Source organism: Trachemys scripta, chromosome 6 (assembly GCF_013100865.1).
Source record: "Trachemys scripta elegans isolate TJP31775 chromosome 6, CAS_Tse_1.0, whole genome shotgun sequence".
Classification (NCBI taxonomy): Eukaryota; Metazoa; Chordata; order Testudines; family Emydidae; genus Trachemys; species Trachemys scripta.
Window position 1 is genome coordinate 23,469,045 of NC_048303.1, and position 25,285 is coordinate 23,494,329.

Genomic DNA, 25,285 nt, shown 5'->3' on the forward strand with positions numbered 1-25,285 from the left:
GGGTCCCGTTTTCTGGGGTCTAGATCTCCTCTGAAAGCCCAAAAGGTCTGTGAAGGCTGTGGCTAGGGATGTAGAAGCCATGTCCGTAGAATCTAGGGTACCTTGGAGGGAGACTTTAGCTAGCAATTTCCCCTCCGAAGTGAGGGCATGAAATTGTTCCTTCTGGTCCTGTGGCAGATGTTCAACAAAATGAGTGAACTTAGAATATGGTTAGAGTCATACTTCACCAACAGGGCTTGGTAGTTTGCCACAAGGAACTTGAGGGCCATCAAGGAGTAGTTCTTCCTTCCCAAGAGGTCTAAAAACATTTGGACTCCTTTATCATAAGGTTTGGCATGGGATGCATCCACCACTAGGGAATTGGAAGAGGGGTGGGAAAATTCCATTCCTATGTCCGGAATATGGTACTTGTACCAGCCTGCTTACAGGTGAGCTTGATAGTGGCAAGTGTTTGCCAGACTGTGTGACCAGGCAATAACAGAGCCTTATTTATTGGGATGGCAATCTTTCCCCGAGAGGTAATATTTAAAATGTCCAGCAAGGAGTGTTGAGACTCCTGGACCTCTTCTAATGGGATCTGGAGGGATTCTGCCAGATGTATCATGCAGTATTGATAGGTCCGAAAGTCATCTGAGTGAAAAGGGTGGTGGAGATATTACAGCCTCATCTGGGGATGAAGAGAACTTAGCTGATGTGGGTCAGATTCTCTCCATCTTGGGGTCCTACTGCTCTTGCGTGTCTCCTGCCGCCGATGGGGCATATGGTACCAGACAGCAATAATGCGGTGCCAACTGGTGAGCCTGTGGTACTGAAGGTTAGTCAGTCGGTGCCTGTGAAGGATGTGCTACCAGAGCCTTTCTGGTTGGAACCCTATAAAATTGTTCTTTAAGTCCAATAAGGGGACAGATAAGGAAAGGGTCCCCATGGAGAGTCATAATTAGCATCTAGGTCATCTGGTGTGGTCTGAAAGAGCTTCTTCCAAATACTTGTTCAGCAGAGTGTGGTGGTAAAGTGGGGGAAGAGCCTGTAGTGAGAACTCAGAGTCTGAAGAAGAAACATCCCCTGGGCCGAATTGGGGAGCCTCAAAACATAATCGCCGGTACCACAGACTGGCGGTTCGACCAAGGTTCAATCCACCTGGGCATTTCCAGGGAAGGGGCACTGGTAGAGGATCGTAGCAGGGGAGACTCTGGTATCTCTAGTATAAACAGGTCTTCCAGGGAAAGAAATCTGGAAGATGCTGGAGGACTATGGCATTGAGAAGACTGAGTCAGTACCAAGGTTTGAAGGTGCAGAGATGGTAAGCATGGTACCCACAAGGCTTGTGGAGGAATTTCTCTGACCTCAGAGCCCTGATGCAAGGGAGATGATGGTACTGAGGCAAGGGAGGGCTGTGCATCTCTCAGTGCCTGGATGTGTCAATTCGTAACGAGGTAGGCTGCTCCTTGTGTTGTCCGCCAGAAGACTTGTCTGCATGCTGTGATATTGGTGGCTTGCTACTGGATTCAGAAAGAGCCTCAGCAGTACCCCTAGAAGGATGTGAGATCTCCTTAGTGTGGAATTTATGGGGTGACCTACTCCTCTTCTTTGGCTTTCTGGAAGGAGAAAGGAGGCTGCTTCTTCTACTTAGAAGGTGCTGCTGCCACCAGGGTGGGCTGGGTTGAGGCTGATGTACTGCTGGGGCTAATGAATGCTCCATTAGATGGAGCTTCAGTCTAGCCTCTGTCTTCCAAGCCTTGCTTTTAGATCCCATACAGACCTTGCACTTAGACTGGATGTGGGTGTCTCTGTGGCCACGGAGACAATGCAAATGCCCATCACCGTGGGGAAAAAGACCTGTAGCAGGTCTGGCAGGGCTTAAACTCCAGAGTCTTAAGCATAACCTGGAGTACTGGTGAACCAAAGAAGGAGAAAAAACAGTGGAGTAACCTCCCTTCTAAAACACAATTGTATAAAATTCAAGAAATAAAGAAAACCTTAAGAATAAATAGTATATTAAGAAAGGGGAAAGCTGTAAAAATCAATGAACATGCAATCACTCTGTCTCAAGCCGTAGGCTGTCAAGAAACTGAATGGCAACAGGCCTACACCTCCCTCTATGCCCTCACCTGGAGGCACAAGAGGCTGCTCTGTACAGGTGCAGGCCTGTGGACACCTGCATTCTCCAGTTGAGAGTGCACACGCATGCATGCATCCTATGGTGGAGTATTCATAGAAACATATACTCAAGATTCCTGAGTCTCACCATTCCTCTGCTGTCTACAAATATCTGTGAAACTCACTGGCATCTGATGAAATGGGCTTTAGCCCACGAAAGCTTATGCTCAAATAAATTGGTTAGTCTCTAAGGTGCCATAAGTACTCCTCGTTCTTTTTGCTGATACAGACTAACGTGGCTACCACTCTGAAACCTGTCACTGGCAGACTGTGTGTTTCCTTCCTCTCTAGTGGCTGCTCCACATAGAGAATGACAACATACTACTGGTATCAATTATTCTGTTAAGTGTCAGAGACTATGATTTGGATCTAAAAGGGTCCAACCCTACTGATGACCCATGCAGGTGTCAATATGTTTCCACATATTCTATGGTTTCAGGTTTGTTTGTTTTTTCCAAATATGTAGGACCTTACACACACACACACCATTTGAAGAATGTTAATATTAACAAAGTCAAGCAGACAAAAGTTAGGAAATGCCAAAATTAAGATTGCCTGTACAAACTTAATTAAGTCCCTTTGTGCATATTAATTACGACATTCTTTAACTGCATACTATTTATTTCTACATGATCCCTGCCTCATTCAGTCCAACCCATTGATCAAAGAGGATAAAACAAAATACTGAACAGCTGTTCATTCAGTGAGCTCTGTCCATCCTGTGCACTGAATGTGGCAGGGATTGTGTAGAAAAAAATAGTATGTAATCATGTAATTACACTGTGATCATACACACAAGGAAAGAAAATTAAGTCTACGGGGCAACCTTAACACTGGCATTTTCTAATTTTTGAGTGCCTGACTTTTTTAAATGTAGTTTGTGTGCAGCAATATGAACATGCAGAAAAGAGGCCATTGTAAGTGACTGCTCTCTAGATCCTGTTTGTGAAAAGTGATTTGAACATTGCAGTGTTGCAAGGTGCACTCCAGCTATGCCACACGTGAGCTAGTCCACATTACTTATGGTCCAATGCACGGAAAGCTGCAGAGAGGTCAAGCAGAATTATCACGGAGATGTGTCCTCTATCCATTGGCATGAGGAGCTAATGAGAAGTTACTGAAGTGTAACGGGAGGCTCATCAAGTTGTATGGTCCCTATCTGTATTCCACTGTGGGGGGTTATGCATACACACCATGCGCCCAGAGCTGAAAAATTTGAAAGCAGTGTCCACTGGTCCACACATGCACCCTGGCACATCTTAGGGGCATGGCCTCTCTACTACACAGATGGAGGAACAGCCACGACCGCCCCCTTGTGGGCAGAGCCAGGACACCCATACCTGTCCCGCTGGAAGAAGAGAGGTGGAACCAGAACTGGAAATATAGAAGGCTGGCATCTGTCCTTGGGAAGATACGCTCTTTTGGGGACATAATTCAAGGTTGCCTCAATGAAGTCAAGATTATGTGGGGGTGAGAACAGATTTTTCAGAGTTTACTCTGACTCCCAGTGAAGAGAGAAGGTGCAGCATCATAAAAGTTGATGCACAGGCTTCCTGGTGGCAAGGAGAAAGTCAGCAAGATAGGGGAAGACAATGAGACCTTGACTTCTGATGTGAGCTGCTATTACTACTGAGAACATCTTGATCAAGACTCTGGGGACGACAGATATTCCAACATGACCATGAGAAAGGGGGAGGGATAGCTCAGTGGTTTGAGCATTGGCCTGCTAAACCCAGGGTTATGAGTTCAATCCTTGAGGGGGCCATTTAGGAATCTGGGGCAAAAAATCGGTACTTGGTCCTGCTAGTGAAGGCAGGGGGCTGGACTTGATCCAGTTCTATGAGATAGGTATATCTCCATATATTATATTATATTATATTATGAAATCTGAATTTGTGAATGAAGCGGTTGAGATGGCGGAGGTTGAGGATAGGTCTCCAAACAGCCTTTCTTTTTGAGTAACAGGAAGTAAGGAGAGGAAAAACCCACTCCCTTGGTATTGAGTAGGGAAGAATTCTATCAATCCTCACTACAATAGGGAGTTCACCTTGTTTGAGAATATTCTCATGAAAGTGGTCCCTGAACAGGGGTAGAGAGGGTTTTTTGGAGAAGATAGGGATGCAAACTCTATCATTTAGCCAGACTGGATGATGTTCAGCACCCACTTGTCCATTGTTATTGCACTTCAGGTGTTGAAAAGAGTGCTAAACAACCCCCAAACAGTGTGTGTGTGTGGGGGGGGGGGTCAGGAAGTGTTGGGCTTAGTGTTTTGCGGCTCTCAAGCACCCATCAAAAATAACATCAAGGCAGAGGCTGAGATGTATGACTGTTAAAACTATTTACAAAACTAAAACTAATTCTTGCTTTGTAGGACAAAGCTGAAGCTATGGACACTGGTGGCTTCAAAAACGAGTACGTGGGGGGGAATTGAGAGGCGGTCTGCCCCGCCCTTTATCCTGTCAGATGGAGGCATGAGGTGAGCCAGGTCGCACACGCAGACCAACAGACACTAGCTGCGTGCACACGGTGCACATGCATAATCTCCCACAGTGGAATACAATAGGGACCATTACTCAAAGAACCTTTCATGCCAGGGCTGTTTCTATTCTGTGCTTCAGGCTATAGCCTGACTGTGAAGCGTTCAGGATAATGGCAGATGCAATATGTTGCTTGAGCTTAGTTGTCACTACTTTCTCAATCACTTTTCCTAGTAATGGGAGGTCAGATATAGTGTGTTAGTGGGAGAGAATTTCTATATCAAGTTTTGATGTTTTGAGAATCAAGCAGATGATCCATCTTCCTGAGAGCCATGCTTTTCTGAAGAACTTCCTAGCTATAAATATGGTTATGATTAAATAGAAAGCCTATCTGAGAGGCAATTTTAAAACAATTTAATAAGGTCACTTTTAACAAACTGTATTCTATTTGCAAGATTAGCTTTAGTGATCTACTTTCTACAGTCATACCTTTGGATCATTTTGATTAATGGCTACTGCCAGTAAGAGTCCATCCCTTGAAAATGCAGTAAGCAAAGCTCCTCTCGACTTTACTGACACACACACTGGAACCAGAGTGGGCAGAGAACATGCTTGCTGTGCCCAATGGATACGATAAGGTAAAGAACTGTAAAAAAAAAATTATATTAAATGAGAAATAATGGTGCATAAACAAACGAAGGAAATACAATCTAGATGGAGCTAATAAAAGATGGGTGCACAACTAGTTAGAAAACCGTTTCCAGAGAGTCATCATCAGTGGTTTGCACTCAAGCTGGAAGGGCATATCAAGTAGGGTCCCACAAGGGATCAGTTCTGGGTCCGGTTCTGTTCAATATCTTCATCAGTTATTTAGATAATGGCATAAAGAGTACACTTAAAAAGTTTGTGGATGTTACCAAGCTGAAAGGGGTTGCACGTGCTTTGGAGAATAAGATTAAAATTCAAAATGATCTGGACAAACTGGAGAAATGGTCTGAGGTAAACAGGGCAATGACTGCTTAGGAAAGAGTTCTGTGGAAAGGGATTTGGGGGATCATAGTGGATCATAAGATAAATATGAATGAACAGTGTAACACTGTTGCAAAAAAAGCAAACACTGTGGGATGTATTAGCAGGAGGGTTGTAAGCAAGACACAAGAAGAAATTCTTCTCTACTCTGCACTGATTAGGCCTCAACTGGACTACTGTGTCCAGTTCTGGGTGGACTAACTGGAGAAAGTCCAGAGAAGATCAACAAAAAAAATAAAGGGTCCAGAAAACATAACCTATGGGAAGATTGAAAAAATTGGGTTTGTTTAGTCTGGAGAAGAGAAGACTGGGGGCGAGAAGGGGGGGGATGAGAACAGTTTTCAAGTACATAAAAGGGTGTTACAAGGAAGAGGGAGAAAAACTGTTCTCCTTAACCTCTGAGGATAGGACAAGAAACAATGGGCTTAAATTGCAGCAAGGGTGGTTTAGGCTGAACATTAAGAAAAACTTCCTGACTATCAGGATGGTTAAGCACTGAAATAAATTGCCTTGGGAGGTAGTAGAATCTCTATCATTGGAGATTTTTAAGAGCATGTTAGATGTGGAGCGGGATCTTGGACTGCAACCACCTGTCCTGAGTCTGTAGGTCTCCTAGCTGGATCCCCCAATGCAGGTCTGACGTATCCGTTACTAAGGTCATGGATGGTTTAGGGGTGCTGAATGGGACTCCTCCACAGACCATGCGAGGGGCCAACCACCAGCCTAGGGTAGCTAAAACTTGCACCGGTATTGTTACTACCAAGTCTAAACTATCTCGACTTAGGTAATAAGCTGAGGCGAGCCACGCCTCGGCTGGCCTGAGCTTCAGCCTGGCATGCCTGACCACATAGGTGCATGCCACCATGTGTCCCAGGAGACTGAGGCATGTCCTCGCGGTCCTGGTGGGATATTGTCTGAGAGTCTGAATGACGTTTGACAGTATTTGGAATCTAGATTCTGGCAGAATGGCTCTTGCCTGAACCGAGTCCAGCACCACCCCCAATGAATTCTATTCGTTGGGTAGGTGACAACGTCGACTTGTCCACATTGAAGAGACCTAGTCTCTGGAAGGTCTCTCTGACTAACCGGACCTGGGAGTCCACCTGCTCCCTGGAGTGTCCCCGCAGCAGCCAGTCATCAAGGCAGGGATACACTTGCACCTACCTCTTGCAGAGAAAAGCTGCGACCACGGACATGCACTTGGTGAACACCTGGGGGGCTGCTGATAACCCGAATAGGAGCACTGTGAACTGATAATGTATGCAGTTGACAACAAACCTCAGGAAATGTCTGTGGGCCGGCCAAAATGGCTATATGAAAGTATGAGTTTCATATCAAGGGCGGCATACCAGTCCCCTAGATCCAAGGAAGGAATAATTGTGCTCAGGGAGACCAAGCGGAACTTCAATTTCACCATGAACTGATTGAGTCATCGCAGATCTAAGATGGGTCTGAGACCCCCCCACCCCCCTTTGTTTTGGGGATTAGGAAATAACAGGAGTAGAATTCCTTGCCCCTTAGCTCCTGAGGAACCTCCTCCACTGCTGCTATATCAAGAGGCGATTGCACCTCCTGGATAAGGAGTTGCTCGTGAGAGGGGTCCCTGAAGAGGGACAGGGAAGGGGAATGGGAGGGAGGAAAGGAGCAGAATTGGAGAGAATATCCCACTTCTACAGTGCGAAGAACCCAGTGGTCCAATGTTATATGGGACCACGCACAGTAGAAGTGGGGATAGATGGTTCAGAAGTGGGGGGAAGGATCCAGGATAGTGGCTGGTACGCTGTCCTCAGGCATCCCTTGAAAATCCTTGCTTGGACCCCGACGATGGCTTGGCTGAGAGAGGGTTGGAAGGTCTACGCCTATTATTCCTACCCCTACAGCGGTATGAATCCTGCCTCGGGAGGGGCTGGTATTGTTTCTGCTGCTGTTAGGGTTGAGACTTGAAGGGTTTTCTCTGGGTAGCAGGAGTGTTCATCCCCAGAGATTTCATAGCTGTCCTCAAGTCTTTTAGACTGTGAAGCTTCGAGTCTATCTGGTCTGAAAACAGCCCTGCACCCTCAAAGGGAAGGTCCTGCAGGGTCTGCTGAACTTCCAGGGGAAGCCTGGAGCCATGCGGTTCTCCTCATGACCATCCCAGAGGAGATGGTACGTGCCGCAGAGTCAGTGAAGTCGAGGGAGGCCTGCAGGGATGTCCTGGCCACTGCCTACTCTTCCTCGACCAGAGCCGAGAACTCAGCCTTCGACTCAGTGGGGAGCAACTCCTTCTTTTTGGACATAAAGTCCCACGAGTTAAAACTATACCTGCTGAGGATAGCTTGTTGGTTAGACATCCTCAGTTGTAAGCCCCCTACAGCATAAACTTTCCTGCCAAGAGGTCCATATGTTTGGCCTCTTTAGCCTTGGGAGCCGGCACCTGCTGCCCCAGACGCTCCTTCTTATTTACCGCCAAGATCACCAGGAGCAAGGGTGTGGGTGGGAGTATAAAAACTCATATCCCTTGGAGCGAACAAAGTGTTTTCTCTCTATACCCCGGCAGTGGGCGGAATGGAGACCGGAATCTGCCACAGGGTATCATAATTGTTGTAAATAGTTTTAATGACCAGCAACGACACTCTGAAAGGACCTTTCAGGGTGAGAATGTCCACCATCAGGTCCTCCGACTCAATGACTTCCTCCATCTGTAGGCTCATGTTATGGGCAATGCGGCGGAGCGGAGCCTGGTGCGCCCTGTAGTCAATGGGCAGAGAACCTGAAGCTCCTGCCACCACCTCATCAGGTGAAGATGATGAGGAAGCCAGTAGGGGTACAGGGTCCTCATGACCCACTATGTGCCCAGGTTGCTCCTAGGTAGCATTGGTCTCTTTAGCCTTGTTTCGGCATGGTCAGATGTGACCAGGCTATCAGTGGGTCTGGAGCCAGTTCTGCTGTCTCCTCTGTAGTATGAGGGGGGAGGTCTGGATAGGGTCACCTCTGTAGCACGAAGGGCAGGAGGATGCCCCAATGCCACAGACCTAGAAACCCTGGAAGGGAGCCTGATGGTAAGCTCAGGGGGTCCAGAAGGGCCATTGCACAGTGGGTGGCAACTATGGCTGCCAGGTCAACTGCGCATCTCTCTGGCACTTATCCAACCTGTGCCTACTGCACCACAAGTAGTAGGAGTTGTCATCCTCGGGATCCTCGGATTCTGATGCCAACCAGGTACTCCACACCAAGCTCGGGCCCGGGACTTGAAGGTCAGGTGCCACTGGACGGACTGTAGCTTCCATTAACGGCTGCTTCAAACAGAAGTCGCATTCCTTCCTAGTTCTGGGCTTGAAAGCCTTACAAATCTTGCAGTGTTCAGACTGATGCACCTCCCCTAGACACTTGAGGCATGAGTCGTGGGGGTCGCTGTTGGGCATAGGCTTCTTGCATACACCGCAAGATTTAAATCCTTGGGCTTGAGGCATGCCCCAAAGCTCAACGTGGGATGAGGGGAGAACGACCCACAAATGAAGTCTATCCTAACTACAAATAACAATAAACTAACTACAAAACAAAAACTGGGTAGGACTAAGTAATAGCTAAGGGAACACTTGCAAGCAAGCGAAATGCAGTTTCAACACCACCACGGATGGTAAGAAGGCACTGAAGGGGGATCGGGTTGGCAGGATCATATATTGAGCGCCATGAGGGCACCACTCCAGGGGGCTCCCTAGCCAACCCAACAGGAGCTGCTGAGGTAAAAAGCTTCCGATGACCGTGCATGTAGCACGCACACACCTGATTAGAATCAATGTGAACAATCATTTGAAGAACTAATATTAACAAATGGAATCGAGGTCAGAGAAAAGCAATACCCATGATTAGGTGGTGGGAGGGACTGATTTCTGAAGAAATATTAAAAGGGCTAAATAGGCAAAGCTTTGTCGATACATAAAAGTTGTACCACTTTAATTCCCATATAGTTAAAATGGTACAACCCTCATAGTGTGGATGCAGATATACCCCTGTTAATATGTTTCCCATATGGGAAGGGGAATAAGGTATACCAATATACAGCATCTTTATACCAGTTTAACTGCATCCACAAAGGGCTGTACCACTATAACTAAATCAGTAAAAAGTCTCCGTTCCAGCAACCAACACAGTTATTCTAATACACAACCTGTGTGTAGACCAGGCCTAGAAATGACAAACAGGGATACAGTAAAAACCCAATTTATAAATATTTGAAGGAAGTGAGAGAGGACGACAAGTTACCTAAGGTGTGTATGGAGGTGTATCACAGACTAACAGGAAGAAACTAAGAAAGGGAAAATATAGGAAAACTATCAGGAATACTTCCTGACAGTAAGCTACATTATATTCTAGGCTAATCTCCCAAAAAACTGATAGAACCTTCATTTCTTAAGATTTGGACAAAACACTAGCCAAACACTAGACACTATACTGTAGGAAACAATATAATTTTGGCTGGGAATGGACTGGACGATCTAATATGTCTAATATCTCTAACTTTTCTGATCTTCTGTACAGGGGCATGTTAACAGCATTCATTTCCAGGTCAGGAGATGAGTGAGTAAAAACTTATGGCCCGCATTCCAAATCATGAGGCCCTAAACAGAAATTCCCCTCTCTCTCTTCAGTTAAGTGTATGCAGTTGCTCTTTCACAAAATACAAGATTGGAGCAGAAAACCTCAGCTCAGAACTCCTATGCTTTATGCAAATTAGCTGACATAGCCTCTGAGCAGCTTCTTCCCAAAAAATCAACAGTAAAAACAGATTAATGTATCCAGTAATAATTCACTCTGAAATAAAATTGTTTGTTTTTTTCTTAAATTAAACATTATGAGCCCTGTATTCAAAGTTAGGGAGGTGCATTTGTTGTTTATATATCTGTGCATGACTAGCTTATGTGTATATATAAGTGCTGCAGGCTAGCCATGCACGCTTGCAAATATCTGATTTGTTCATGCACCCTAAGTATTGGTATTCATAAGCTAGTTTGGCATAAATGTCCATGGTTGTCCACTCATTACTCTGAAAACTTGACTTCAAAATGCTTTATCAAAAATAAATCAACTATTCCTTGTAAAACTGGCAAAATTTCAAATACTTTGAACTCACCTAATGTATTTAAAGCTGTTTTCATGCCACCGCAGGGCCAAAAATGTCAGCATCAAGCGTTCCCCAGAATAAAACACGAAAGAGCACAAGCAGCAGTCACCTAGTATCTGCAAAAGAAACATTTTTTTCTTTTTTATAAATTTACTTGATCAGTGCAATACCTATTACTACAATTAAAATTAAATTTAATACAATATTTTTCTCTTAGCTCTAGAAGTTAGGACAAACCAATAAAAGCAATTTGCCAACCATGCTGTAACCTTGCTTAAACTATCCCAGTATCTTACAAGATACAACATTTTGGTTGCCTAAGAACTGAATATGAGATGAAATAGCCTGAGTAGGTAATAGATTACATAATCAATCTAACTATGCAATTTATCTTGTCACACTGTATTAATATTCAATTGTGGTAATAGTTCAAATTACTCATTTTTTGTTTGTACAATTAAACTAGAGCACTACAGACCTCTATAGGGTCCCACACTTCCCCCTCTTAGGTTTACTGCTTTGAGAAACCAATTTCCACAGTAGACTTCTGAAACTTTCAAATATGCTTTTTTAATAGCTAAAAACCCTAGCTTTTTAGAGTTGCCTATACTCAAATCTTCATTTGCTACAAAAACTTTCCATACTTCTTGAAAAGGAATTGCAGGGGACTTTTTCTCAGAGAAGTGAACTAAAAATGGTGGCTGTGGGTAATGTGATTAAAGTCCATGAATCCGTACATACATATTCCTACATAGCAGCAAGTCCACCACACCTACATCTGAATTTACACCTCTATTCTGCTGGCTTACTAGAAAATAGTAAACAAATTAAAACAAAAAAAAAATGATTCAAATAATTCTATGCATGTAGTGCAATATAACAAGAAGTATGTAAGCACTTTAGTTTTATTATTATTAATTTGACAGTAAATCCTACAGATTACATTTGTACAGACAAAAATGAATTGGTTGCAAAAATACATATGATGCATGAACTGAGAGGGGACAATTAAGACAGTTTTTCCACAGATTTTGGAATCCCATCTAGTCTTTCTTAGCCAGAAGGACCAATAATGCAGAGCCTTAAACTGATGCTTTTAAAAAATAGGAAGAAGGGTAGTGGGAGATCTTCAGAGCTTTTGGAGAGACACAGAAGTAATCACCCCTCCCAATTCAATCAAGAATAAATAAATACACGGCTGGATTCCACAAGGGGGGAGGGATAGCTCAGTGGTTTGCACATTGGCCTACTAAACCCAGGGTTGTGAGTTCAATCCTTGAAGGGTCCGCTTAGAAATCTGGGGCAAAATCAGTATTTGGTCCTGCTAGTGAAGGCAGGGGGCTGGACTCAATGACCTTTTGGGGTCCCTTCCAGTTCCATGATATAGGTATATCTCCATATATTAAAAAAAAAGGAAAGGCCTTCTGGGTTTCTGATCCTACAATCAGATCTTCCCAATCAGTTCCCCATGCCTGCACAGAGCCATATTGAAATAACTGGGGTTATCAGCAGGTACAAGAAACCACCAATGCAGAGGAGATTGCAGGATTGAGGCCCAAAACTGGGTTTTTATAACAAAAGTTGAGACAGTAAAACATTAACAGTATGTTGCAGCAACATCTTATTTTGATAATACTTTAAAATAAGGTCTCTCTTCTTGGTCTCTAGTTGAAAGGAAGGTTACTTACTTTATAGTAACTGGAGTTCTTCAATATATGTGGTTCCTATGGATATTACACTGTGAGTGTGCATGCACTCTATGTTCCTAAGACCAAAAGATTTTTCACTAGAGGGTGGGGAGGAGGTGTGAAGAGGAACTGGATGGCATAATCCAATCTGACCATGCTTAGGACCCAGCTGTCAGTAATGATGGAGTCCCAAGCATTGTGAAAGCAGGCCAGCTTGTCCCCAAAGGGGAGAGATGGGGAGGGAGGAGCAGCAGCAACTGGAACAGTGCTCTGGACCAAGGAGTCAAAATGGGCACTTGGAAGGCACTGGGGGAGAGGGTGTGGACTTGCCAAAACCCAACCACGACTACTTTCTCTGGTGGGACTTATCCCTCTTCCTGGGGTAGTCCCATTGCCTCAGAGGAGGGAAAGGCTGGCCCAACATACACTACGGAAGATACTGCTGCTGCTGGACTCTGTAGTGGAACCCCCAAGGAGCCCTGGAGTTCTTGAAGGAGTGCAGGGTTTTGTCAGCTGTGTTCGAGAACAGCTTTTGCCCTTGAAATGCAAATCTTCAGTGGCTTGCTGGACATTGGGCGCAATGCTCAAGTTCTACAGCCAGGAATCCCTTTTCATGGTGACTGCAAAAGCCATCGCCGTGGCCAAGGTGTCCACGACATCAAGTGTGGACTGCAAGGACGTCCTAGCCACCAAGCAGCCCTCAGGGACAAATGCCAAAATTCCTCCCCAAGGCCTCAGGCAGCTGGTCTGCAAACTTACATCGCTGTCCAGTTAATAAAATCATACTTGGACAGCAAGGCTTGTTAGCTAGCAATTTGCATCTGTAAGGAGGAGATGTAAATCTTCTTGCACAGGAGGTCCAATCATTTAGAGTCCCTATTCTCAGGGATGGACTGCCATTCACCACAGTTACAACTACGGAATCTGGAGCAGGGTGGGACTAAAACCCCTCAAATTCCTGCACAAGAACAAAACAGTGCTTTTCCAGGTGCTTAGCCACAGGCACTATTGAAGCCAGCGTGCTCCAGAGGGTCTTAGCCAGTTCACGGAGTGCATTGTTAATAGGGAGACATTCCCAGGGGAAGACAGCTATAAAATGTCCACCAATTTGTGGGTGTTCTCTTGTAAGAACTTCACTTGCATACCACTTGAGGCAGGGGAACCTCAAGATCCCAGAGATGAGGGCAGAATGAGAGTAGAGGGAGCAAACAGGAGGTCTGACTCATCCATCACCCAGAACCAGGCACCGCCACTGCAAACACGGTTGGTCCCAGAAGCAGTTATCAGCCCTGAAGTGAACAGCAGTACCAGAGTGTCTGATGGTACCAAAGTTGAGGGCGGTGAAAGCTGCCACAGAAGCATTTGCAGTGCCAACTCCATCGGTGCCGAGAAGGTTCCCAGTACCGAGGTCCCCTATACCAATCACAGTATCGCACCTACTTCCACAACCTCTGGAACGGAAACATTGGGGTGTAGATCCCAGGATTCAGCAGCTTGTTCAATCAAAAGGGATTATAATTGACGCAGCCCTGGCAAAATCCTGGAAACAAAGGAGAGGTTGGGACCGAAAGGCAGAGGAGGTCTGTAGCTGCATGGTATGCCACCGACATGGAAACAATTGGTAGCAGCATCTCCCCCATCAATACCAGACTCCATGGACTCCTGGAGGTCAGAGCTGGCAACAACGGTACAGGGTTTCTAACCTCCCTACTGCGTACCAGTTATTAGGAAGAGACAGGTAATAGTTATGGGGGATTCGATCATTAGAAACATAGATAGCTGGATTTGCGATGACCGGGAGAACCACATGGTGACTTGCCTGCCTGGTGCGAAGGTTGCGGATCTCTCTAGACATCTAAATAGACTTATGTATTGTGCGGAGAGGAGCTGGTGGTCGTGGTACATGTAGGTGCCAATGACATAGGGAAAGATAGGAGAGGTCCTGGAGGCCATATTTAGGCTCCTAGTTAATAGATTGAGGTCCCGGACCTCCATGATAGCATTCTCTGAAATGCTTCCAGTTCCATGTGCAGGGCCAGTTAGACAGGCAGAACTGCAGGGTCTCAATGCATAAATTAGATGATGGCAGGGAGGAAGGGTTTAGATTTATTAGAAACTGCAGAAACTTTTGGGAAAGGAGGAGCCTATACAAAAAAGATGGTGATAGTGACTGTGAAATGCTCAGGGAGATTAGAGGCTATAAAAAAAATAATAATAATGGGGGATTTCAACTATCCCCATATTGACTGGGTACATGTCACCTCAGGATGGGATGCAGAGATAAAGTTAGTTGACACTTTCAATGACTACTTCTTGGAGCAGCTAATCCTGGAACCCACAAAAGGAGAGGCACTTCTTGATTTACTCCTAAGTGAAGCACAGGATCTGGTCCAAGAGGTGAATATAGCTGGACCGCTTGGTAGTAGTGATCATAATTAAATTTAACATTCCTGTGGCATGGAAAACACCACAGCAGCCCAACACTGTAGCATTTAATTTCAAAAAGAGGGACAACACAAAAATGAGGAATTTAAAAAGATATAGTGCCAAAAGTGAAATCCCTGCAAGCTGCATGGAACCTTTTTAAAGACACCATAATAGAGGCTAAACTAAAATGTATACCCCAAATTAAAAAAAAAAAGTAAGAGGACCAAAAAAGTGCCACCATGGCTAAACAAAGTAAAAGAAACAGTGAACGACAAAAAGGCATCGTTTAAAAAGTGGACGTTAAATCCAAGTGAGGAAAATAGAAAAGAGCATAAACTCTGGCAAATGAAGTGTAAAAATATAATTAAGATCAAAAAAGAACAGCTAGCCAAAGACTCAATAAGTATTAGCCCCATCTCAAAAAACATATATTGGAATCGGAAAAGGTTCAGAAAGGAGCAACAAAAATGCTTAGGGGTATGGAATGGCTGCCATATGAGGAGAAATTAATAAGACTGGGACTTTTAAGCTTGGAAAAGAGATGACTAAGGGGGGATATGATACAGGTCTATAAAATCATGACTGGTGAGGAGAAAGTAAATAAGGAAGTGTTCTTTACTCCTTCTCATAATACAAGAACTAGGGAGCCCCAAATGAAATTAATAGGCAGCAGGTTTAAAATAAACAAAAGGAAGTATTTTTTCACACAACGCACAGTCATTCTGCGGAACTCCTTGCCAGAGGAGGTTGTGAAGGCCAAGACTATAACAGAGTTCAAAAAAGAATAACATAAATTCATGGGGTTTGGTCCATCAATAGCTATTAGCCAGGATGGTGTTCCTCATCTCTGTTTGCCAGAAGCTGGGAATGGGTGAAAGGAGATGGATCACTTGATGATTACTTGTTCTTTTCATTCCCTCTGGAACCCTGGCATTGGCCACACTCAGAAGACAGGATACTGGGCTAGATGGACCTTTTGATCTGACCCAGTATGGCCATTCTTATGTTACCAGGGAAATGTTAGAGATATCCACACCATCCTGCACACCAGCTCCATGCCAATCCATGCATTTCCTGGGAGAGGGAGAAGAGTCATCCCAAGACCTGGAGTGATCTCAATTGGGTTTATCTGACCTTTTCCTTGGTGCAGTTGATGCGGAATGGCTCCTCTGTTTCTACAGAGAGGCGCCTGCTCCGGAATGTGAAGTGGCAGTGCTCTCAGAACCCAAGGGCAATCTCCGACCTGATAATGCCCTCAGTACCAAAGACAACCGCATGACCTGTTTGAGCAGGTGCTGCTTCAGACTAAGGTCCCAAGACACCGAGTCTGTTTCTTGCACTATCTGCTGATTGTTTAACACAGTGGGTCCTGCTTTTCAGCAGGGGACCCACGGGGCTCCACGCACTGCCCCCCACCCCGAGCACCGGCTCCGCACTCCCATTGACCGGTTCCCAAACAATGGGCGGTGCCTGTGGACAAGAGCCACGCGGAGCCACTTGTACATCTCTGTCTAGGAGCCGGACCTGCCACTTCCAGGGTGTAGCGCAGTCCGCAGTGCTGGGACAGGTTAGAAGCCTGCCTCTGCACCCCAGCTGCGCCGCTGACCGGGAGCCACCGGAGGCAAGTCTGCGCCCCAACCCCACAAGCCCCTGCCCCAGCCCTGAGCCCCCCTCAACCTAGAACCCCTTCCTGCACCCCAAACCCTTCATCCCTGGCCCCACCCAAGCCTGCACCCCCAATCAGAGGCCTGACCCCCTCCTACACCCCAACCCCCTTCCCCAGCTCTGAGCCCCCCCCCCAAAACCCAGAGCCCCTTCTGCACCCCAAACCCACCCCATGCACCCCAACCCCCTGCCCCAAACCATCTCCTACAGCCTGAACCCCTCATTCCTGGCCCCACCCCACAGCCCTCACCCCAACACTGCCCCAGCCCTGAGCCCCTCCTCCCCCAAGCCCCTCATCACCAGCTCTGTTAGGTCACAGGCATCAATTTTCTTCAACTGGGTCCCCAGAAAAAAAAAAGTTTGAAAACCACTGCTTTATGCCATTATCTAAATCACTGATGAAGATATTGAACAGAACTAGGCCCAGGACCAATCCCTGTGGGACCCCACTCGATATGCCCTTCCAGCTTCACTGTGAATCACTACTAACTACTTTCTGGAATGGTTTTCCAACCAGTTTTGCACCCACCTTATAGTAGCTCCATCTAGGTTGGATTTCCCTACTTTGTTTATGAGAAGGTCGTGCGAGACAGTATTAAAAGCCTTACTAAAATCAAGATATACCCCATCTACTGCTTCCCCCGCTAATCACAAGGGTTGTTACTCTGCCACAGAAAGCTATTAGGTTGGTTTTGACAAGATTTGTTCTTGACAAATCCATGTTGACTGTTACTTATCACCTTATCTTCAGGAAGTTTGCAAACTGATTACACTGCTCTACAGCCAAAATGCTTCTGAAATAAAACGTAGTAGTCAAACTTTACTAATTCTGGGTCACTGAGAACGAAAATGATGCTTAAAATTGTTGATTGGCTCTAGTTTTCAAGATATGCTATCGGGTCAGTACATACGACCCTTGACTTGGGAATGGCGGAGGATAAGTGAGTTATAAAGGGAAGGGATCTCAATTTAAACCAGAAATGACTAAAATACATCTTTAACTGGATCTATGAATAAATCTATAACTGGGTTTGGACAGTACTTGCTTTTTAGGCAAAACAATGAATGATGCAATCTGAAGCTGGTATCGCGTCATACATGATATGAATTGCATCATGTTATTCCTAGAAGTCATGGATGATGCAATCATAACGAAGCTTACATCACTCTGCTGAACAAATTGCCCTATATCAGCTCTAGAAATCATAGTGTCGTGCTCTCTTATTTGTCAGTGTTTGATTTTGCAAAGCGACACATTTCTGTTTAGCCAAAGTGAGCAGAGATGCCTCGTACTTGTGTGAACAGTGCAGATAACTTCTGCTATGTTTGTGGTGAAGTGACTTTTGCATCACAAAAGCGCAGTATAACCACTATGGTTAAGAAAGCCTATCACCTTTATTTTGGCTGCAAAATTGGAGATCAGGACAAGAGGTGGGCCCCACACATATGCCGCAACACTTGTGCAACAAATCTTCGCCAGTGGTTGAACAGGAAAAGGAAATCCATGCGTTTTGCAATGCCAATGATTTGGAGAGAGCCAACAGATCAAACCAGCAATTGTTACTTCTGCATGGTGCCTCCAGTTGGGAAAGGTGTGTCAAAGAAGAAAAAGTGGACTGTGCATTATCCAAACATTCCATCAGCTATACGCCCAGTACCACACGGAGAAGGACTGCCGGTTCCGGATGCACCAGAATTATTCTCACTTGAGTCAGACGAGGAAGAGGAAGAGGATGAAACTTCTTGTCCTGAACCATCAATGTCACAGGACCCACATTTTCTCCCATCCTCCTCCTCTGAACCACACCTCATAACACAAGGTGAACTGAATGACCTTGTCAGGGATTTGGAACTACCCAAGAGTAAGGCAGAGCTGTTGGGCTCCAGGACTACAGCAGTGAAATCTCCTGGCAGGTGATGTTAGGGTTTCCATGTTCCGTGACTGTCAAAAGGATCTTGTCCCATTCTTCTTCATGGAAGATGGTCTTGTAGCCTGCAACAACATCGATGATGTGATGGCAGCCTTCAACATCGTTCACGATCCAGATGAGTGGAGACTGTTCATTGATTCATCGAAGACGAGTCTTGAAGCTGTTTTACTGCATAATGGCAATGTTTTGCCATCAATTCCAGTTGGCCATGCAGTCCATATAAAGGAAACCTATGACAACATGAAAAAAATTTTGAGGTGCATAAACTATGACCAACATCAGTGGCAGCTTTGTGGCAATTTGAAGGTTGTTGCTCTCTTGCTTGGTCTGCAGACTGGATACACAAAGTACTGCTGTTTTCTCTGGGAATGGGATAGTCGTGCAAGAGATTCCCACTACATCAAGAAAGATTGGCCACTCCGACAGTCATTGGAGCTTAGGAGGAAAAGTGTTCAGCATCCACTACTTGTTGAATCAAGGAAGATTTTGTTACCACCCTTACACATCAAGCTGGGTCTGATGAAGAACTTTGTCAAGGCCATTGACAAAACACAAGCAGCTTTCAAGTTCCTCCATGGAAAATTTCCAAGGTTAAGTGAAGCTAAGATAAAGGACCTTTGTTGGTCCTCAGATTCGTGAACTTCTTCGAGATGATGTATTTGACCATGCACTGAGTGGCAAGGAAAAAGACGGCATGGAAAGCCTTCCAGTTAGTGGCAATAAATTTTCTCGGAAACATCAAGGCAGACAACTACAGGTTGTTGGTGGAAAACCTCCTCAAGGCATACAAAAGCCTTGGTTGCAACATGTCACTAAAGATACATTTTTTGCACTCTCATCTAGATTTTTTTCCCCACCGAACTGCGGAGCAGTGAGCGACGAGCACAGCGAGCAATTTCACCAGGACATTGCAACAATGGAGAAACGCTATCAGGGCAAATGGAGCCCATCAATGCTTGCAGACTATTGCTGGACAGCGACAAGAGATGCTCCATTTAATGAATACAAGAGACAAGCCAAGAAGCATGAGTAGACACTGAATAGGACTAAACTATGTACATAATAGTTTTTTGCCTTTTGTTTCATAATACATTTTATTTATATAACCCTTTTGCTGATTTTTAAAGTGTTACATAAACAGGACAGGTGAAATGTTATCATGTAAGGCAACCATAAACACATGGAAAGTCTTAGGTTTACAATTTATGATTAAAACTCTATCTACACAATATACAGACATAAAATGTAAAAACTTAAATATCTTAGAAACAGTAGCCAATCAGTTGCTTTAATTGTCATATTTGAATTCAGCACATCAAAATACATAATAAATAGCACATTTTATCTCTGAAGCAAACGACTTCTCAAAAATTGTAGACTAGTGTTACTTGATTATTTGCTCCAATATCTTTCCAAGTACTGAAGTTAAGCTCACTGATCTAACTCCCCAGGTTGTCCTTATTTCCCCCTTTTTAATAGGCTGACACTACACTTGCCCTTTCCCAGTCTCTGGAATCTCTCTCATCTTCCTTTAATTTTCAAAGATAGTCGCTAATGGCTCAGATATCTCCTCACTCAGCTCCTTGAGTATTCTAAGATGCATTTCAACAGGTCCTATTGACCTGAAGACATCTAACTTGCCGAAGTAATTTTTAAATCTTGTTTTCCCTATTTTAGATTCAGATCTTACTTCATTTTCACTGGCATTCACTACGTTAGACATCCAATCACTACTAAACTTTTTGGAGAAAACTGCAACAAATAAGGCATTTAGCACTTCCATTTTTACATTTTCTGTTATTGTTTTCCTCCACTCATTGAGTAATGGGCCTACCCCATCCTTGGTCTTCTTCTTGCTTCTAATGTATTTGCAGAATGTTTTCTTGTTACCCTTTAGGTCTCTAGCTAGTGTGATCTTTTTATTGGCCTTGGCCTTTCTAATATTGTCCCTACATGCTTGTTTATATTCATCTTTCATAATTTGACCAGTTTCCACTTTAGGGAGTCTACCTCCTGTCTAAGGATCCTCTCATGAGTCGAGTACTTGAAGAGGGACAAGGAAGGGGGTTTTGTGGCAGGAATGAAAGGAAATTCTGCTGTGTAGCCTTGGCATGTCCGGGGGAGTCCCATCAAAATGATTTCTTGGCAAGAGGCTGGGATTGGGAAGAGGACAAGGATGAGGCAGTTTGTCTGCTGCGGTGCACCTTCTAGTACGGGGTGGGCAAACTACAGCCCGGGGACCGCATCCGGCCCTTCAGATGTTTTAATCCGGCCTTGGAGTTCCCACTGCGGTGCAAGGTCCGGGGCTTGCCCTGCTCCAGCCAGGGAGCAAGGTGGGGGGTTTCCCCCACTCTGTGCGTGCCGTGACACCGCGTGGCTCCCGGAAGCAGCAGCATGTTCCCCCTCCAGCCCCTGCACGTAGGGGCAGCCAGGGGGCTCCGCACACTGTTCCTGCCCCAAGCAACACCCCCGCAGCTCCCATTGGCTGGGAACCAATGCCAATTGGAGCTGCAGGGACAGTGCCTGTGGACAGTGCAGCGCGCAGAGCCACTTGGCCGTACGTCCACATAGAAGCCAGAGGGGGGACATGCTGCTGCTTCCAGGAGCTGACTGAGGTAAGGGCCGCCCAGAACCTGCTCCTCTGACCCCCTCCCGCGCCCCAACCCCCCTCACACCCTCCACACTTCTCGGTACCAGCCTGGAGCAACCTCCTGCATCCCCAACCCCTCATATACAACCCCACCTCAGAGCCCGCACCCCCATCCATGCACCCCAAACCCAAAGTTGGTGAGCATTCATGGCCCATCATACAATTTCCATATCTAGATGTGGCCCTCGGGCCAAAAAGTTTGCCCACCCCTGCTCTAGTACCTCCTGAGAGGCTCATAAGGTTTCTGACAGTAAAAAGGCTCAGGAGCAGAATGCCACTTATAAGGAGATGGTTTGGAGTACTTCCTCCAATATACTGGAGTATAAATACCCAAGGAGTGCAGAGGTTGCACATAAGTCCTTAAGGGGTGCAGGGTCATCTTTTTTTTTTTCCCCATGAAAATTGTTGCCCTCACAGGGGAGGTCCTCCACAGTATCTTGAACCTCCTTGGGAAACCCAGAGGAGCAATGCCATGAAGCCTGCCTGATGACAATCAGAGTTGACCTGGAGTAGAAAACAGTGTCACAAGTGTTAATTGAAGCTTGAAGGGATGACCTAGCTAGCAATTTACTGTTGTCAGTGGTGGCTTGAAATTGTTGTTTGAGTCCCTGTAGAAGTTTGTTGATGAATGCAGACAAATGTGTTGTAGTTAATAAAATCATACTTAGAAATCAATGCATGATATTTACAATGCAAAACTGAAGGCTGGGAGAGGAAGAACACTTTATTCCAAAGAGATCTAATCTTTTGGTGTACTTGTCAGAGGGAACAGACCTAGGCTGGTTCAGCCTGTTACATTCAGTGATGGCCTGAACCACCAGAGAATCTGGGGTTTGGTGTGAAAACAAGTATTCTTCCCCCTTACTTTTTCTCTGTCCTTTTTGGGGGGAGGGGGGATGTCACAGATAGCTAGGGTATGCCAGACCATCCTGGCCGGCTCCAACATAGCTTTCCTGATTGGACATGCCAGCTTGATAGGGCCTGCAGCCTGGAGGATGTCAAAGAACTTGTGAGTACAGTCTTTGTTGATCTTCCTCCTCAAACACTCCCAAAGGGGCTGAGAATCTTATCAATGTGGTATCCTCTGTCTGCCCTCACGCTCAGATCCTTTGACTCAGGAGGTCTGAAGTAAAGATCCCAAGAACTCTAACAGGGCCAATGAGTGAGATTGTAAGGATGAGGAGGATACCATTGGTCCCGAGCACAGTAGTGTGCCCTCCTGGAGTGCAAGTGTGGCCAGGAGACTCTGGAATCCCTGTTGGGACTAACCTCGTGCCTTAGAGATGCAAAGGAGTCGCTGTCTCAACCTCTAGTTCACCAGAAAAGTAAAAATATTCAATTCTGCCAGCTGAGCCATTGGTACAGTATGCCTTGCAATACAGTAATGGAATATGGTGCACTGATGATGTGGATATCTCCATAGAGACTACCAGTTCCAAGAGTATCAGTGACTCTGGATCAGAGTACAGAGCCAGGCCATAAGAGATAATATGCCACGGTCTAACAGTGGGGGACATGAAGGGCTTTTACCCCTTGATGAAGCAGACAGTGCCGATTTAGGTTGGGTGGTGAATGTTGGTGCCACTAAAACCTCCTTCCTCCTGCTGTAGCGCGGTACCTTTGGTGCAGCTAGCAATCACTCCTTTCTCTCTCTAGCAGTTCTAGGGCACTTTCGGACCTCAGTACTGGTGGTTGGGATCCATGCACCCCATGAATTCCTGACATATCCGTAATGGGGCACAGAAACTTATTACATTTGGAAAGAACAGGGGATGCAGTCCTCTTCATAGAGGCCTCAGGAGGGGATTTCTCCCGCTTCTTAGGAGGGTATTTGTCCTTACCCTCCTCCCATTGCAGGTTAGAGTATTTGGGCCTGGTTTCTAATGGTTCAGAGTTATGGAGAATCCAGCCATGGGGGTGCTACTAAGTACGTCTGGCCAGCATACACGGGACGCAGATGACCCAGGTTTGGACTGGTCTCTCAACAACTGCTCCATCAGGTATCTTTGGAGCTGGAATTTTCAGTATTGCTAGGTTCAGAGTGGAAAAGAATTACAAATATTGCACATGGAGGGAATCCAAGCCAATATACAAACAAGTCGTGGGGGGAAATCGCTCATTGGGAAGACGGGGGGCAGACTATGCAGGACTTGAACTGGGGATCTTAGGCATACTAAGCAGTTGAGAATGGAAGGGGAAACTCCAGGATTCCAAAATGCTAACTAACTACTAAAACTATCTAGAAGGTAAAACGATTTACAGAAAAACCTGATCTGAAGCAGAAATTCTAGTGAAGCTGCCAAAACTTCAGGGTTCTCTCTCAGGTCATGAAATGTAGAAAGGAATTGGAAAGGCAGTCAGTCTGTGCCTACCTTTATGCCCTTGGTTTGGCACAATGAGGTGGCACAGGCATGGACCAACGAATGCTGCTAGTGAAAAATCTTCTAGTTTTAGGCGCAAGGAGAGCATGCACACCCATAGTAGAATACTCACAGGGATTAAGAATTAAAATATCCCTCAGCACTTTCTTTTTTTGAAGAATCTCAGGGTCCATTCCAAAATCCCCTAAGTAAAAGTGGATTCTAAAGTTCATGGGTGTAAACAGCTGTTGTTCAATTCAAAATCATTGTCATGTTTGCTATGACTCTCCACAACCAGTATCTAACTCAGTTTGCTTTGTAAAGCACAAATAGGAAAGTTACTATTTCCTATTAATACGTATAAGTATTCTAATTGTTTTTACATTTTCAAAAAGCAGACTGCATGCGGTGCTATTTTATACTTTTTTTACCTCATTTTTGATGAAATCAGCACTCATTCCAGTTTCTTTATCTTCAGAGGAAGGCAATAAAATTGATTCCTCAGGAACAATTTGTGTCCAACGCCCAGCCAGTGAAGGATTTTTAGGAGAGGATATATTTTTGCATTCTGTGCTCTCCCACAGAAAGATACACGCAGTAGGAGTAATGAGTAGCACCTTGTTCCCATCTCCTGAGACATACAGGTACAATCTCATGGAGCACTCTGAAAAAATAATGTGTCAGAAAAGTGACTGTTTTTCAGTGTCCACAGATTTGCATAAAGAGATTTTATTTAAAAAAAAAAAGTTACGAGTGCTAACTGGCATCAAACCAGTTTTTAAAACATATTTTAAAGAGCATTTAGTGAGTTTCATATTAGGAAGACACATACGAACAGCAAGCAGTGTTGTCAAATGTATCAGGGTAACTGCATGGGTATCTCTCCCTCCACGGTCCACTTCGCCCAAGAGAGATGATGGCTGGGAGCCAGAAACCCTAGGTCGGTGCCCTCAAAGGACCACAGAGGGAGAATACAGACGCAATTGTCCTAAAACTGTGACAATATGTACCAAATGTAACCAAATGTGAGACACAAGTAAGAGTGGTGGTATAATTCAAACAAACTTTGTTGTTGAAGTAAGGCTCCAAATAGACAAAGGAGGCAGCATGCATTACATCTCAGTGTAAACTGCAGACACAGAAAGTTTTGCAGTAGCATCAATCCATCCAGTGATATCCTATGTAAAGATGGGGCAAGAGAAAAACCTGTTTTAAAATTTTCTTTTGGGATTGCTTTATCGTGATTGGGTAACATTACTCATCTTGATTAGTGTAATCTCCTCTTCTCCCTTCACTTATCACCCCTTCTAAAATCCAAGCAACACACAGCTTTTCAGATTATCTACTTTGCCTCAAATGACCATGTAAACCTGCCCACTGGCTCCCCTCTTCTCCACCATCACAAAGTCAACCTTATAGTGACTGTTCTAAAGACTACAAGGAGTCTGGTGGCACCTTAAAGACTAACAGATTTATTTGGGCATGAGCTTTCGTGAGTAAAAACCTCACTTCTTCGGATGCATCCGAAGAAGTGAGGTTTTTACTCACGAAAGCTCATGCCCAAATAAATCTGTTAGTCTTTAAGGTGCCACCAGACTCCTTGTAGTCTTTAGAACAGTCACTATAAGGTTGACTTTGTGATGGTGGAGAAGAGGGGAGCCAGTGGGCAGGTTTACATGGTCATTTGAGGCAAAGTAGATAATCTGAAAAGCTGTGTGTTGCTTGGATTTTAGAAGGGGTGATAAGTGAAGGGAGAAGAGGAGATTACACTAATCAAGATGAGTAATGTTACCCAATCAC

At 45.0% G+C, this 25,285-nt stretch overlaps 1 protein-coding gene across 2 annotated transcripts in view; it reads right to left on the minus strand.

The window, feature by feature from the left end:
* Positions 1-25,285, minus strand: part of CPLANE1 (ciliogenesis and planar polarity effector 1) — a 171,251-nt gene that overhangs the window by 135,495 nt on the left and 10,471 nt on the right. For both annotated transcript variants that reach the window (XM_034773138.1, XM_034773137.1), the window contains exons 5-7: positions 23,917-24,149; positions 10,774-10,880; positions 5,124-5,280 (exon numbers count right to left, since the gene is read on the minus strand). In XM_034773138.1, the coding sequence (XP_034629029.1) occupies positions 5,124-5,280; positions 10,774-10,880; positions 23,917-24,149 (497 nt within the window). The remainder of the gene's footprint in view (positions 1-5,123; positions 5,281-10,773; positions 10,881-23,916; positions 24,150-25,285) is intronic.